Source organism: Moschus berezovskii, chromosome 1 (assembly GCF_049115385.1).
Source record: "Moschus berezovskii isolate FMDL1 chromosome 1, NW_MosBer_1.0, whole genome shotgun sequence".
Lineage (NCBI taxonomy): Eukaryota > Metazoa > Chordata > Mammalia > Artiodactyla > Moschidae > Moschus > Moschus berezovskii.
Genome location: NC_142460.1, coordinates 150,835,583 through 150,851,879, shown reverse-complemented (window position 1 = coordinate 150,851,879; position 16,297 = coordinate 150,835,583). Strand labels below are relative to the sequence as shown.

General features: G+C 38.4%; 1 protein-coding gene across 2 annotated transcripts in view; it reads left to right on the top strand.

The window, feature by feature from the left end:
* The window catches only part of RASA2 (RAS p21 protein activator 2), a 126,823-nt gene that overhangs the window by 59,225 nt on the left and 51,301 nt on the right, over nucleotides 1-16,297 (top strand). For both annotated transcript variants that reach the window (XM_055412637.2, XM_055412627.2), the window contains exon 6: nucleotides 15,562-15,645. In XM_055412637.2, the coding sequence (XP_055268612.1) occupies nucleotides 15,562-15,645 (84 nt within the window). The remainder of the gene's footprint in view (nucleotides 1-15,561; nucleotides 15,646-16,297) is intronic.

The window sequence follows — 16,297 nt, the reverse complement described above, 5'->3', positions numbered from 1 at the left end:
CTTTCTGTGCTGTTTTCTTTGTGCTCCTTGCTGAACTCAACAGTTCTGGGGAGAGGTGTGTGGAAAGGTTCATATCCCAGTAGGTGCCGTTACTCTCCAGGCCTGGAAAGCTCCCCATTGTAGCATTTCTTGAACTTCAATAAGACTTCCATCCACCGATCTTTACCACATTCTTACCTTCTGTTTTACTCTCTTCTAGGCCTTTTCCCATGATCTGTCACTATAGTTATTTTCTTACAGGTTCCCTAAACTCCCCTGCCCTTCTCTTCACCTCTTCCTTTGTGTTCAGTGTGTACCTGAATATTGCTAGAGAAAAATCAAACAGAAAGACCAGTTTCACTTTAAATTCAGGATCACAAACCTCACATGGGTGCTTAACAATTAATGTGGAGTTTTACTGTGCTTCTCATTATACCTATGAGATTCTCCATCTCTGTAAACTGTAAGTTGGTCACAGCTTCCTGAATCCAAATCTGCAAACGTGGATTGGCCTCCATCTCTTTGTCCTTAATGCTTAGTAGATGCAGTGCTGCTTCTCTTGTTGTGAGTGAATTCTTCCATTTGAGCTCTGGGTTCTCTGTCTTTATCCTACTAAAGGACTTTGCTCCTTCATTGATCCCTTCTTCTGTTTTATCAGTGTTATCTGCTCTTTTCGGTTATTCTCAGTAGCGTATGAACATGTTCTAGGATCTCCCATTCTAAAAGACATGTGTTCCCAGGCCTCATATCCAGTCCCCTCTCCCATCCCTGTTTATCTGCTCTCCTTTGAAGACAGACTTCTCAAAGTAAGATTGTCTAATAGATACAGGGGGGTGTGTATGTGCGTGTGCATGCAGGCATGCATACTAGCTCTGTTCACTGTAGGCAGTGTCATCCCAGTGGCAGTGAATATGCTTACTTCCTATATACTTGATTTCTAAATAACATTCTCCAGTCAGGATTGTACACTAGATTTTTCTGTAATTATGAAAATGTCGTTTGTCTTAATTGTTTATTTTGGTGGCCAGTAGCTGTGTGGCTTTTTGAAAACTTGAGTACGACCAGTGCAACTGAAGAACTAAATTTTATGTTTTGTCTAATTTTAATTAATTAAAAGTTAAATAGCCACATGTGGCTGCTGCTGCTGCTAAGTCACTTCAGTCGTGTCCGACTCTATGCGACCCCATAGACGGAAGCCCACCAGGCTCCCCCGTCCCTGGGATTCTCCAGGCAAGAACACTGGAATGGGTTGCCATTTCCTTCTCCAGTGTGTGAAAATGAAAAGTGAAAGTGAAGTCACGTAGTTGTGGCCGTCCCTTAGTGACCCCATGGACTGCAGCCTACCTCCATCCATGGGATTTTCTAGGCAAGAGTACTGGAGTGGCTTGCCATTGCCTATTAGACATGCTCCAGTAAAAAGAAGGTGGATTTTTTTTTAAGTAGTGATTTGTTTGAGAGTCACTGAAACAGAAAAATATAAAAGATGAGCCTAGAGCATCCATGGAGTCAGAAAGTAAGGACCTGCTCAAAAAATAATGAGGGCGTGTAGAAAGGATGTTGAAGTCAATTAGAAAGAGCTCTGAATAACCAAGTCTGGGACAATTTGAGCATCAAAATGAATAATGATAATAATAGATTAAAGTCTGTAAAGTAAATATCAGTGAGCCAATGTTGATATAACAATTAAGTACATGGTAGAGAAAGGACTGCTTTTCCTTATTTGTGAATATAGGACAAATGATAGAAATAAATCACTATTAGCAAGTACTACAATATTAGTGCAGGGATAGATTATCTATAGATGCTAAATAAGTGGGCATAAGTGTAATGACAAACAGCATATATGCTTAGTCTCAAAGAATAACACTGTAAGATATCTGATAGGTACGTACCATCTTAACTGGTGGTGGTACTCACTTGTGTCCGACACTTTGCAACCCCAGGCTCCTCTGTCCGTGGAATTGTCCAGGCAAGAATATTGGAGCTGGTTTCCATTTCCTTCTCCAGGGTATCTTCCCAACCCAGGGATCAAACCTGCGTCTCTTAGGTCTCCTGCTTGGCAGACAGATTCTTTCCTACTGTACCACCTGGGAATCTCCATCTTAACTGACTGATCAAAACTAATGTCACCAGTAATGAGACATTCAATACCTCCTTGTAAGTTGCATTAAGGATACCAAGATGCTTAACCTTAGTATAATCATAAACAAATATCAGACAAGTTCAATTTAAGGACTATTTTACAAAATAACTGGCCAGTACTGGCAAGATCATGGAGCGAAGAACCATTTTGGATAGAGGAGACTAAGTGGACATGACAGCCAGATGCAGTTTAAGATCCCGTGTTGCATCATGCACCAGGAAAAGGACATTGGTGAAATTTAAGTAAGGTCTATAGACTAGTTAACTTTATTACTAACTTATATCATATCAATGACAGTTTTCTGTTTCTATAATTCTACTCTGATTACACAAAATGTTAACATTGGGTGATGGGTATACAGGAACTCCAAATATTTAACAGCTTTTTGAAAGCCAAAAATTAATTCAAAATAAAAAGTTTAAAAAATTGTCTACAACTTGTGCATCCAACCCAGATCTTTTTTCTAGCTCCAGATTCATTGTCCACCTGCCTTTTTGGCTAGTCCACTTTGATGTCTCACAGCAAACAAATTTAACACATTTAAAACTGCAATATTCCCCCAGTTCCATTCTTATTCCTCAAGATTGCTTTGGCTATTCGAGGTTTTTTGTATTTCCATACAAATTGTGAGATTATTTGTTCTAGTTCTGTGAAAAATATCATTGGTAGCTTGATAGGGATTGCATTGAATGTATAAATTACTTTGGGTAGTATACTCATTTTTACAATATTTATTCTTCCAATCCACGAACACGGTATATTTCTCCATCTATTAGGGTCCTCTTTGATTACTTTCACTAGTATTTTATAGTTTTCTATGTACAAGTCTTTTGTTTCCTTAGGTAGATATATTCCTGAGTATTTAATTCTTTTCGTTGCAACAGTGAATGGAATAGTTTCCTTAACTTCTCTTTCTATTTTCTCATTATTAGTGTATAGGAATGCAAGGGATTTCTGTGTGTTGATTTTATATCCTGCAACTTTACTGTAATCATTGATTAACTCCTAGAGGAGAACGTAGGCAAAACACTCTCCGACATAAATCACAGCAGGATCCTCCAAGGCCCACCTCCCAGAATATTGGAAATAAAAGCAAAAATAAACAAATGGGACCTAATTAAAATCAAAAGCTTCTGCACAGCAAAGGAAACTATAAGTAAGGTGAAAAGACAGCCTTCAGAATGGGAGAAAATAATAGCAAATGAAGAAACTGATAAAGGATTAATCTCCAAAATATACACGCAGCTCCTGCAGCTCAATTCCAGAAAAATAAATGACCCAATCAAAAAATGGGCCAAAGAACTAAACAGACATTTCTCCAAAGAAGACATAAAGATGGCTAACAAACACATGAAAAAATGCTCAACATCCCTCATAATCAGAGAAATGCAAATCAAAACCACAGTGAGATACCATTTCACACCAGTCAGAATGGCTGCTATCCAAAAGTCTACATGCAATAAATGCTGGAGAGGGAGTGGAGAGAAGGGAACCCTCTTACACTGTTGGTGGGAATGCAAACTAGTACAGCCACTATGGAGAACAGTGTGGAGATTCCTCAAAAAACTGAAAATAGAACTGCCATACGATCCAGCAATCGCACTCCTGGGCATACACACCGAGGAAACCAGAATTGAAAGAGACACATGTACTCCAGTGTTCATTGCAGCACTGTTTATAATAGCGAGGACATGGAAGCAACCTAGATGTCCATCTGCAGACGAATGGATAAGAAAGCTTTGGTACATATACACAATGGAGTATTACTCAGCCATTAAAAAGAATGCATTTGAATCAGTTCTAATGAGGTGGATGAAACTGGAGCCTATTTTACAGAGTGAAATAAGCCAGAAAGAAAAACACCAATACAGTATACTAACGCGTATATATGGAGTTTAGAAAGATGCAAATGATAACCCTGTATACGAGACAGCAAAAGAGACACAGATGTATAGAACAGTCTTTGGGACTCTGTGGGAGAGGGTGAGGGTGAGATGATTTGGGAGAATGGCATTGAAACATGTATGTTGTCATATGTGAAACGAATCGCCAGTTCAGGGTCGATGCATGTTATAGGATGCTCGGGGCTGGTGTGCGGGTATGACCCAGAGGGAGGATAAAAGGAGGAGGGAGGTGGGAGGGGGGTTCAAGAGGGGGAACTCATATATACCTGGGGCGGATTCATGTCAATGTATGGCAAAACCAACCAATATAATATTGTAAAATAATTAGCCTCCAAAAAAAAAAAACTTCAGTATTGATTCTTATATCTGTTGATATCTAACTCTGCCCCACAGCCTTAGCAGATAGTACCACTGTCCACCCGATTGATCAAGCCAGAAATCTGGAGTCACTTAAAATCTTTTCTCCTCTACCCCACCACAGATAAGATTGTTTTTATTGGTTCTATAAAATTTTTTCTTGAATTTTCTAATTTTTAATAAACATCTACTGACATCTCCTTATTTTAAACCACCAATCATTTCTTACCTTGACTATTTCAATAATCTTTTAACTCTTCTTCAGTCAGCAATCCATTCTTTTTGTCAGAAGCCCAAAGCGGTCTTTTGGAACATAAACTAGATCATGGCAGTCGCCTGCTCAAACACTGAGTTTGCATTGCATTTATTTAGAATAAAATTCAGGCTCCGTATCATGGCCCATAGATCCAGCGACCTCTCCTGCCTCTTTGATTTTGTTTTGTTGCATACTTCCTATAAATATGCTTGTTGGACTTCTCTCAGTTCTTTGAGTGTGACATTACTCTTCTAGCTCAGAGATCTACATCTGCCTTTCCTTTTTCCTTATGCCCATTCTTCTTCTAGTTGGTTCATTCTTGTTTTTTAAGTTTCAACTTAAATGTCACTTATCCTAAAATAGGGTACCCTATTCTTTGTCTTCCATAGCACTCGCCACTATTTGTAGTTACTATTATTTTTTAGTTACTGCTTGTCATCTCTTTCTTCAGGTAGACTCTAAGCTCCATGAGAGAAGGGGCCGTGTTTGTCTTACTCACTTCATGACCCCAGCATCTGGCACTTAGTTCAGTTCAGTCGCTCAGTCGTGTCTGACTCTTTGCAACCCCATGAATCACAGCACGCCAGACTTCCCTATCCATCACCAACTCCCAAGTTCACTCAAACTCCTGTCCATCCAGTCGGTGAGGCCATCCAGCCATCTCATTCTCTGTCGTCCTCCTCCCCTCCTGCCCCCGATCCCTCCCAGCATCAGAGTCTTTTTCCAGTGAGTCACCTCGTTGCATGAGGTGGCCAAAGTATTGGAGTTTCAGCTTCAGCATCAGTCCTTCCAATGAACACCCAGGACTGATCTCCTTTAGAATGGACTGGTTGGATCTCCTTGCAGTCCAAGGGACTCTCAAGAGTCTTCTCCAACACCACAGTTCAAAGGCATCAATTCTTTGGCGCTCAGCTTTCTTCACAGTCCAACTCTCACATCCATACATGACCACTGGAAAAACCATAGCCTTGACTAGACGGACCTTTGTTGGCAAAGTAATGTCTCTGCTTTTTAATATGCTATCTAGGTTGGTCATAACTGGCACTTAACTAGGCACTAAATAAATTTTAAAGCAAATAAATGAAGAAAGGTTAACATTTGACTTCTTAATGGATGAATAGAAAATAGCCTGTCTAGAAAAAGTGTTTTTTTCCAAAGGGAAAAGAATAATAAAAACAAAAATACAAAGTCAAGAAACAGCAGGGTATTTTGTGTGTGTATGTATTTAAAGGAAGTTTGATGTTGACTGATACTTGAACATTGAGTCAGAGATTGATCAGAAGTTGGTGAAATAGGCTGGAGCTAGTTCTTAGAGGCTCTTATGTACCATATGAACTTATAAAACTTAGGAGCTTATGGAACTATTGGAAGGTTTTAGACAGTAGAGAATGGACAGATTTGTATCTGCTGCTACTGAAGCGAGCACTTGATTTGCATTTTAAAAGATCAGATTTGTGACAGCAGTAAGTATAGAAACTAGGAGGTGAACTTAAAGGATATTATGCTGATGCTGGAGAAGACTCTTGAGAATCCCTCTGACTGCAAAGAGTTCAAACCAACCAGTCAATCCTAAGGGAAATCAATCCTTAATCCTCACTGGAAGGACTGTTGCTGAAGCTGATGCTCCAGTACTTTGTCCACCTGATGTGAAGAGCTGACTCATTGGCAAAGACCCTAGTGCTAGGAAAGATTAAAGGCAAAAGGAGAAGGGAGCAGTAGAGGATGAGATGGTTTGATAGCATCACCAACTCAGAGGATATGAATTTGAGCAAACTCCAGGAGATAGTGGAGAACAGAGGAGCCTGGCCTGCTGTAGGCCATGGGGTCACAAAGAGTTGAGCATAACTTAGCGACTGAACAATAACAACAAAGGGTTATTGGATTTACTTTGTGAGATCCAAGTGAGAGTGGATTCCGTGCCAGAACAGTAGTTGCAGTTATGAGAAAAGAGGCCAGATGAAGTAATATTTAGAGAGTAGAATCACTGAAACATATTGATTAATTAGATATAGAAAGTGAGGAAGAAGGAGGAATTATTCCAGTATGACGTCTGGACTTATAGCTGTGTTATGGGGGTAGTGCTGGTATATACAACAAAGAGAAAATACTGGAGGAGGAGTTGCTTTAATAAATGGTTCAGTTCAGTTCAGTCGCTCAGTCGTGTCCGACTCTTTGCGACCCCATGAATCACAGCACGCCAGGCCTCCCTGTCCATCACCAGCTCCCAGAGTTCACTCAAACTCATGTCCATCCAGTCGGTGATGCCATCCAGCCACCTCATTCTCTGTTGTCCCCGTCTCCTCCCACCCCCAATCGCTCCCAGCATCAGACTCTTTTCCAGTGAGTCAACTCGTCACATGAGGTGGCCAAAGTATTGGAGTTTTCAGCTTCAGCATCAGTCCTTCCAATGAACACCCAGAATTGATCTCCTTTAGAATGGACTGATTGGATCTCCTTGCAGTACAAGGGACTCTCAAGAGTCTTCTCCAACACCACAGTTCAAAAGCATCAATTCTTCGGCGATCAGCTTCCTTCACAGTCCAACTCTCACATCCATACATGACCATCCATACGTGACCACTGGAAAAAGTTTTAGCCTCTCTTGAACATCTGTGTGGGGATTTCCATCAGACATTCAGATACAGAAATCTTTAACTCTGTGGTGAGATCTAATATACAAGTATATGGTTGATAGTAGTTGTGGCCATAAGAATAGATGTAGACTTAAGGGAAGTTATGTAAAATAAAGAGAGCAGTTGCTGGCAAATCCAGCAGTAGAGGGCTTCCCTGGTGGTTCAGATGGTAAAGAATCCACTTGCCAATGCCAGTGCAGGAGACCTGGGTTCAATCCATGGGTCAAGATGATCTCCATCATCTTGAGAAAGGAATGGCAACTCACTGCAGTATTCTTGCCTGGGAAATCTTATAGACAGAGGAGCCTGGCAGGCTGCAGTTCATGGGGTCGCAAAGAGTCAGGCACGACTGAGCAACTAACACTTTCCATTTTTTTCCAGCAGTTAGAATTAGAAAAACATGTGCGAAAAACCTGAAGCATACATATGGGTGTTACAAAGGAAGTTAGGGTCAAGGAAACAAAGAGAGAAGAGAGTTTCAAGGAGAGAGTGATCAGGAATATTGCATGCTGCCAAGAAATCCAGTGAGAAAACCCCTGAAAAATGTAGATAGCATTTGACTCTCAGGATATTAATGAGGAGAGTTTCCATGGAATGAAAAACAGAAAAAAAACTGGATTTTGTAAGGGGAGGAGTGAACATGAGGTCAAGAAATTGGGAGAGAAAATAGAAAAATTAGATAGGTGCACAGTGACTTGAGGTCCAGGCAGTAAGTTTTATTTTAGAGAAATGGACTGAGGTAAAGAACCTCAGGAGAGAAAATTGAGACAAATTGAATATATGGTTGTTGCTAGTATATGGAAACTTTTAAAATTGTTTTATATCCTGCAGCCTTTTTACATTACTTATTAGTTCTACTAGCTTTTTAAAAATAGATTCCATTCAATGTTGTACACAGACAATTATGTCATCTGAGAACAGACGACTTTACTTCTTCCTTTCCACTCTGTTTCTTCCTTTATTGTACTGGCCAGAAACTCCAGTGCAATGTTGAATAGAAGTTGTGAGAACAAACATTCTTGTCTTATTACTTATGTTAGGGGGTAATTTTTCAATTTTTTACCACCAAGTACAATGTTGGCTATCCGTCATCAGGTTGAGAAAGTTCCCCCTTTGTTCCTAGTTTGCTGAGAATTTTTATCAGAGATGGATATTCAGATGATCTTAACACTTATTTTTTGTTTTTATCTGTTAAAATGGTGAATTTTGTTGACTGATGTTTGAATGTTTAAACCACATCCTCCACTTGGTCATGTTGTGTTAATGTTGTTACATATTGTTGGCTTTAATTTGCTGAAATTTTGTTAAGGATTTTTGCGTCTCTATTCATGAAAGATATTAGTCTGTAGTTTTCTTATAATGTCTTTGGTTTTGGAATCAGGATGTTAATGGTAGCATATTGAAAAGCAGAGACATTACTTTGCCAACCAAGGTCCGTCTAGTCAAGGCTATGGTTTTTCCCGTGGTCATGTATGGATGTGAGAGTTGGACTGTGAAGAAAGCTGAGCACCGAAGAATTGATGTTTTTGAACTGTGGTGCTGGAGAAGACTCTTGAGAGTCCCTTGGACTGCAAGGAAATCCAACCAGTCCATTCTAGGGGAGATCAATCCTGGGTGTTCATTGGAAGGACTGATGCTAAAGCTGAAACTCCAATACTTTGGCCACCTCATGTGACGAGTTGACTCACTGGAAAAGAGTCTGACGCTAGGCGGGATTGGTGGTAGGAGGAGACAGGGACGACAGAGAATGAGATGGCTGGATGGCATCACCGACTCGATGGACATGAGTTTGAGTGAACTCCGGGAGTTGGTGATGGACAGGGAGGCCTGGCGTGCTGTGGTTCATGGGGTTGCAAAGAGTCGGACACGACTAAGCGACTGAACTGAACTGAATGGTCACTTTGGATGAGTTGGAAAATAGTCTCTCCTCTTTAATTTTCCAAGTTTTTATAGAACTCATGTAATTTTTTTTTACATGATTAGTGTAAGAATTCGCCAATGAAGCTGTCTGGGCCTGGAGTGTGTTTGTTTTGTTTTATATTGTATTTTTACGTCTGCTTGATAAATTGAACTAATTATTATAGAATATCCCTGTTTATTCTAATATTGGTAATATTCTTCATTGTGAAATCTAGTTTGGTATTAATGTGCCCACTCTGGCTCCCTGGCTGGTTGATTCACTTACTTTCTTCCTTTTTTCATGTTTGTAATTTAAATTTAATACTAGAAGATTCTTAGTCCAACTTTGATTTTATACTTGTATTTCTTTCCTCTTAGATTGAAAATCTTAATCCCTAACATTACATATTTAACAATATGATTATTACGTTATCTTATAAAATAGAGACAGTAGATTCAAAATAATAATACCATTATTACCACTGATGATTAGGTTACTGAATGAAGTTTTAGAGGTCTTAACTGTTTTATTTATTCTAAGACTATATATCAATAAGGATTAGAATCAAATACTGTGCTCTAGTCTTTTGAATTAATTCTAGTTCTCTCTTTAAGTTTATTTTCACTTTTGAAATATAAAAGTTTTCTATGTTTGCAAACTCAAAACTGTGTCAGATATATCTGAATAAGTCCTCATTCCCAAATTTTAGTCTTTTCAGTATTTTTACAAATACATGCAAATAAATTTATGCACATATATTGATATAAATAAAAGTATATTAATGTTTCCCGTTCCATTCTTATACAAAGTATAGAGTTCTGTAACTTCTTTCTTCACTTAAGAATATATCCTGAAAATATCTCCATAATCAGTGTAATTAGAGAATAGATATTTACTCCATTCTTTTGGCAACTAGAATTCCACTGTATAGATTTACCATAATTTATTCAGCTAGACCCTTGCTAATGTATATTTGGATTGTCATTACTCATTGATTCAGCTTTCCTTTAATTAGTATGAGCATGGTGTATATTTTTCTGTTTTTTACTTTTATTTTTATCTTATATTTAAAAGAATTTCTTAAAGACAGTTTATTTTTTTTGTCCCATCTGAAAACTTCTGCTTTTTAGTTGACATGTTTAGACCATTTACATATCTGTATGATATGTCTCTGCTTTTCAATATACTATCCAGGTTGGTCATAACTTTGCCAACAAAGGTCCGTCTAGTCAAGGCTATGGTTTTTCCCGTGGTCATGTATGGATGTGAGTGTTGGACTGTGAAGAAAGCTGATTGCCGAAAAATTGATGCTTTTGAACTGTGGTGTTGGAGAAGACTCTTGAGAGTCCCTTGTACTGCAAGGAGATCCAACCAGTCCATTCTAAAGGCAATCAATCCCGGGTGTTCATTGGAAGGACTGATGCTAAAGCTGAAACTGCAATACTTTGGCCACCTCATGCGACGAGCTGACTCACTAGAAAAGACTCTGATGCTGGGAAAGGTTGGGGGCGGGACGAGAAGGGGACGACCGAGAATGAGATGGCTGGATGGCATCACCGACTCTGTGGACATGAGTTTGAGGGAACTCCGGGAGTTGGTGATAGACAGGGAAGCCTGGCGTGCTGTGATTCATGGGGTCGCAGAGAGTCGGACATGACTGAGCGACTGAACTGAACTGAACTGGACTGATGATGTGTCTATTACTCTACCTTCATGTTTACTAATTTTTTCTTCTGCCATTTCTAACTTTCTGTTAATCCCACTCAGTATTTTTCATATCAGAACTTGTGGACGTTCGGATTTTAATGTCTTCTGTGTTTCTGCCAAACATATGAAATACAGTTATAATAACTTTTTCCATGTCCTCCTCTACTAATTCTATCATCTGTGTTATTTCCAGATCTTTTACTATTGATTTGGCTTTTTTCCATTGTGGGTTGTATTTTCTTGACTTCTTTGTGTTTCTAGTTATTTTCTGTTGGATGCTAGACATTGTAAAGTTGCTGGATACTTTTGTATTCTTATGAATATACTTGAAGACTTAAATTATTTGGAAACAGTTTGATTCATTTATGGTTTGCATAAATGGAACCAGAGTGGCCTTTAGCCTGTGGCTAGTATTTTCCCACTACTGAGGCCAGCACCCATAAATTACCAGCTTTTTACCATGCCCATGGGATCTCTTGATAGTCATTTGTAGGCTTCAGGAATTGTCCCCTCTGTTCTTTTCTAACTTCCCCCCCACCCCCCGCCTCAGATACATGTGCTTATCAGCACGTACAGTTTCCTCATGTTTATGTGCTTATCAGCACTCATCTGAAGACTGGGGATGGGCAGGTGGTGTGCGTGATTTTGTAGCTCTCTGGTGATTTCTTTCACCCTGTACAGCTCTGTTTCCTCCAGTACTCTGTCCTGGGAACTCTAGTCACCTTGGCCTTCCCCAACTTTCAGCCTCTCTCTTTCTTCTAAAGGAGACCATCTAGCAGTAGGCTGGGACAGTTAGAGGGCTCATCTTGTTTATTACCCCCTCGAGATTACTGTCCTGAACTGCTGGTAATTACCCTTTTTTTTTTTAAAGGTATTGAAGTGGGAGGATAAATCTGTTCCCTGTTAACTCTCTGTACTACTACATACTCTTGTATGTCAGTTCAGTTCAGTCACTCAGTCACGTCTGACTCTCTCTGACCCCATGGACTGCAGCATGGCAGGCTTCCCTGTCCAACACCAACTCCCGGAGCCCACTCAAACTCATGCCCTTTGAGTCAGTGACGCCATCCAACCATCTCATCCTCTGTCATCCCCTTCTCCTCCTGCCTGCAATCTTTCCCAGCATTAGGGTCTTTTCCAGTGAGTCAGTTCTTCGCATCAGGTGGCCAGAGTATTGGAGTTTCAGCTTTAGCATCAGTCCTTCCAGTGAATATTCAGGACTGATTTCCTTTAGGATGGACTGGTTGGATCTCCTTGCAGTCCAAATGACTCTCAAAAGTCTTCCCTAACACCACAGTTCAAAAGCATCAGATCTTTGGTGCTCAGCTTTCTTTATAGTTCAGCTCTCACATTCATACATGACTACTATAAAAACCATAACTTTGGCTAGACAGACCTTTGTCAGCAAAGTAATGTCTCTGCTTTTTAATATGCTAAGTTGGTCACAGCTTTTCTTCCAAGGAGCAAGTGTCTTTTAATTTCATGGCTGTGGTCATCATCTGCAGTGATTTTGGAGCCCCCCAAAATAAAGTCTGTCACTATTTCCATTGTTTCCCCATCTATTTGCCATGAAGTGGTGGGACTGGGTGCCATGATCTTAGTTTTTCAAATGTTGAATTTTAAGCCAGCTTTTTCACTTTTCTTCTTTCACTTTCATTAAGAGGCTCTTTAGTTCTTCTTTGCTTTCTGCCGTAAGGGTGGTGTCATCTGCATATCTGAGGTTATTAATATTTCTCCTGGCAGTCTTGATTCCAGCTTGTGCCTCATCCAGCCCATCAGTTTGCATGAGGTACTCTGCATATAAATTCAATAAGCAGAGTGACAATATACAGCCTTGACATACTCCTTTCCCAGTTTGGAACCAGTCTATTGTTCCATGTCCAGTTCTAACTGTTGCTTCTTGACCTGTATACAGATTTTTCAGGAGGCAGTTCAAGTGGTCTTGTATTCCCATCACTTGAAGAATTTTCCAGAGTTTGTTGTGGTCCACACAGTCAAAGGCTTTGGCATAGTCAGTGAAGCAGAGCAGAAGTTGATGTTTTTCTGGAACTCTCTTGCTTTTTCAATGATCCAGTGGATGTTGGCAATTTGATCCCTAGTTCCTCTGCCTTTTCCAAATCCAGCTTGAACATCTGGAAGTTCATGGTGCATGTACTGTTGAAGCCTGGCTTGAAGAATTTTGAGCATGACTTTACTAGCGTGTGAGATGAGTGCAATTGTGTGGTAGTTTGAGCATTCTTTGGCATTCCCTTTCTTAAGGATTAGAATGAAAACGGACCTTGGAATGAAAACTGGCCACTGCTGAGTTTTCCAAATTTGCTGACATATTGAGTGCAACACTTTCAGAGCATCATCTTTTAGGATCTGAAATAGCTCAACTGGAATTCCATCACCTGCACTAGCTTTGTTCGTAGTCATGCTTCCTAACGCCCACTTCACTTCGCATTCCAGAATGTCTGACTCTAGTTTGGTGATCACACCATCATGATTATCTGGGTTGTGAAGATTTTTTCTGTATAGTTCTTATGTGTATTCTTGCCACCTCTTCTTAATATATGCACAAGTTAATATTTGTCTTTTAGTTTAAAAAAAAATTGTAGCAAAGAATCAAATCATTCTGTATTATAAACAAGTTTGGACTAAATTTATTTTCCTTTGTAATTTCTAGAAAATGTGTCATTATCTAATGCTTTATATGTCATATATAAATAAAATACAAGATAATTTGGTGTAGTAAGGTTATTTTAACATTAATTTTGAATCATTCATGGTTTACAATGTGAAGTTGTTTGATTTACCAATTAGAAGTGTAGTTAATTAGGAAAATATTTCATAATATATGTAGCAAATAAAATAATTTGTATTTAATACTACTACTTGTTTGTCAGAAAACCTAATTTTTATACTTATATTTTAAAATTATATGAGTACTTCTGATGATTTTTATAGACTCATACTTTTGGATTATAGGTGTTTTTTTGGTTTATGAATATTCTTATAGAAGTCTTTGTATACTGAAAAGCATTTTTCTCATTGTTTTCATACTGCATAGAATTAAGTGACTTTTTATAATTAAGATTTCTCATAATTGGTGTTTACATCAGATAAATTTGGTATTATGAAGAAAGTATGGGTTGCCCCAAAGTTTGGTCAGGTTTTTCCATAGTATGTTACTGAGAAAACCCTAATGAACTTTGTGGCCAAGCAAATACAGTATATTCCGGCACAGTGGGAGTATAGGAGGACTTTGAACTTTAGAAATGGAGTTAAGAAAGTAGAAGTTGAGTCTCAGCCCACTTCTTACAAGTTGTATTACCTCTTTAGCATTATTTTGTTATTTTCTCACATTAATTTTTTAGCCTTACTTTCTTCTTAAAATGACATGATTATATCTTTCTCAGAGGCCGTTGTGAGAATTAGGTGCATTCTGTGAAAATAAATAGTAAACTGCAAATACTATATAAAAATCAGGTATCATTTTGAGATTTAGCCTAAGACGTATACATTTCAAACAGTATGTACAGTGGGAAAATTTGACTATACCCAAGCCTGACATTAATAACCAGAATTGTTGTCTTGACCTGTACTTTTCTTCAGTTAGTTTCAGAAATTTTTTTAAATCTGATTTTTGATACCCAATTTAATAGAAATGAGTCATACTATCATTTCTTTCTTTACTCGGCAGCATACCATTTGCACTTCACCCACATATATGATCTGTGGGTTTTAGAAAGAAATTAGAATGTCGTTCAGTAGCTCACATCTTTCAGCCAAGAATGCTTTTCACCAACACTCATGAGTTTCTTGTAGGCACTAGGAAATGTACACCCTTAGATGGTCAACTGAATTTGTGAACCTCAATAAAGAGAAAATTTGAGGAGGAGGTCATTAAGTTAGATTCAATGTTCTTTGTAAATACCAGTGACCATTATCCATGGAATAGATGAGATGATCTTGGTTTTTATGGTCTAAAACATTTTCTGCAGAATGATGCTGGAGCTGTTACTGAGAGTCAGAATAAAAGCCTGCAGGAGTGTATGTGGCTTGCTCTTTATTTATGAATCAGATTTTAAGTGGAAACCACAGTTGTTTCCTTGTTTCTCATTCATGCTTTAGCAGAGGATATGATGCTACAGATTTGACTTGGTTTGTAGTTTCTCCTTTAAGGTTCACACCCTTTTCTTTTCCTTTTTAGAAGCCACAGTCGTTTTAATGTATTAGCAAACCACAGCATGTACCTTGTTGGATATGCTTTGTGTGCTAAATATTACTTGGTAGTCTCAGTACTAATTGTGGTGGTCTAGTCCTATTTTGGAAGTATAGCATAAGGAAATGAGTTCAGGGAGCTCAGCTCAGTGCTTTGTGATGACCTAGAGGGGTGGGGGTTGGAGAGGTGGTAGGTTCACCAGGGAGGGAATATATGTATACATATAACCAGTTCATGCTGTTGTACAGCAGAAACTAACACAACATTGTAAAGCAATTATACTACCAAAAAAAAAATCTAAAAAAAATAAGTTTATGCATACATATGTTTGGGATAGGTGGTATATAGACATACAACTTTAGACATGTGGAAAACAATTTTAACCCTTTGACTTTATTAATTTGTATTTAAAGATAATGTTTTATGTTGTTTAACTTGAGTATAATAATGTTAATTTTCCATTATTCTTCCTTAGTGTCAAGGCGTGCCATGGGTTGCCTCTCATAAATGGACAAAGCTGTGACCCTTATGCAACAGTTTCTCTAGTGGGCCCTTCCAGGTAATGTTTATTGAATTAGTATTAGATTTTTAAGTTTAAAAATTATAAAATTAAGTTTCTAAGAGAACATATTAAATATCTATTTATGAAATAGACGAATGAATGCTTTTTGAAAGAAAAATCTTCAGTTCTGTTATACACTTGCAAATAGCCAACTCTTCTTTTATGAAGGAAAACAGGTGCCATTTCAAATTTGCCAGACTCTTAGGCTATGGGGAGCAGCCTCTGTTTTATAGTATTTAAAATGTACTTTAAAACATGAACTTGACCTTCTTTCATCATCAGCCTTCTTATTTTCAGATGTCTTAGATTTTATTGCAGGTAGAATCCTGTTTTAAGATATGTTACCTCAAAATAGCAAGGAAGTTTCAATATTTTTATCTAGAAAGCAACTCAGGACTAAAAATACCTTTTCTGCTTGTGCCATCTTTGCTGTTCAGAGAGAATTCCAAGCTGCAGATAAACTGCTAAAGTACCAGAACGTGGTGAAGCACACTGTATCATTGATTTAAATTACTTATGATAATTTATGGAAAATCTATAGCAATTTTTAGTATTTTCTATTTTATAATTTCATTATGGTTTCTTTCAGAGCCTGACTAGTTGAAATTTGTCTACAACTTGAAGGCTTAGAATCAAGAAACAAAGAGCA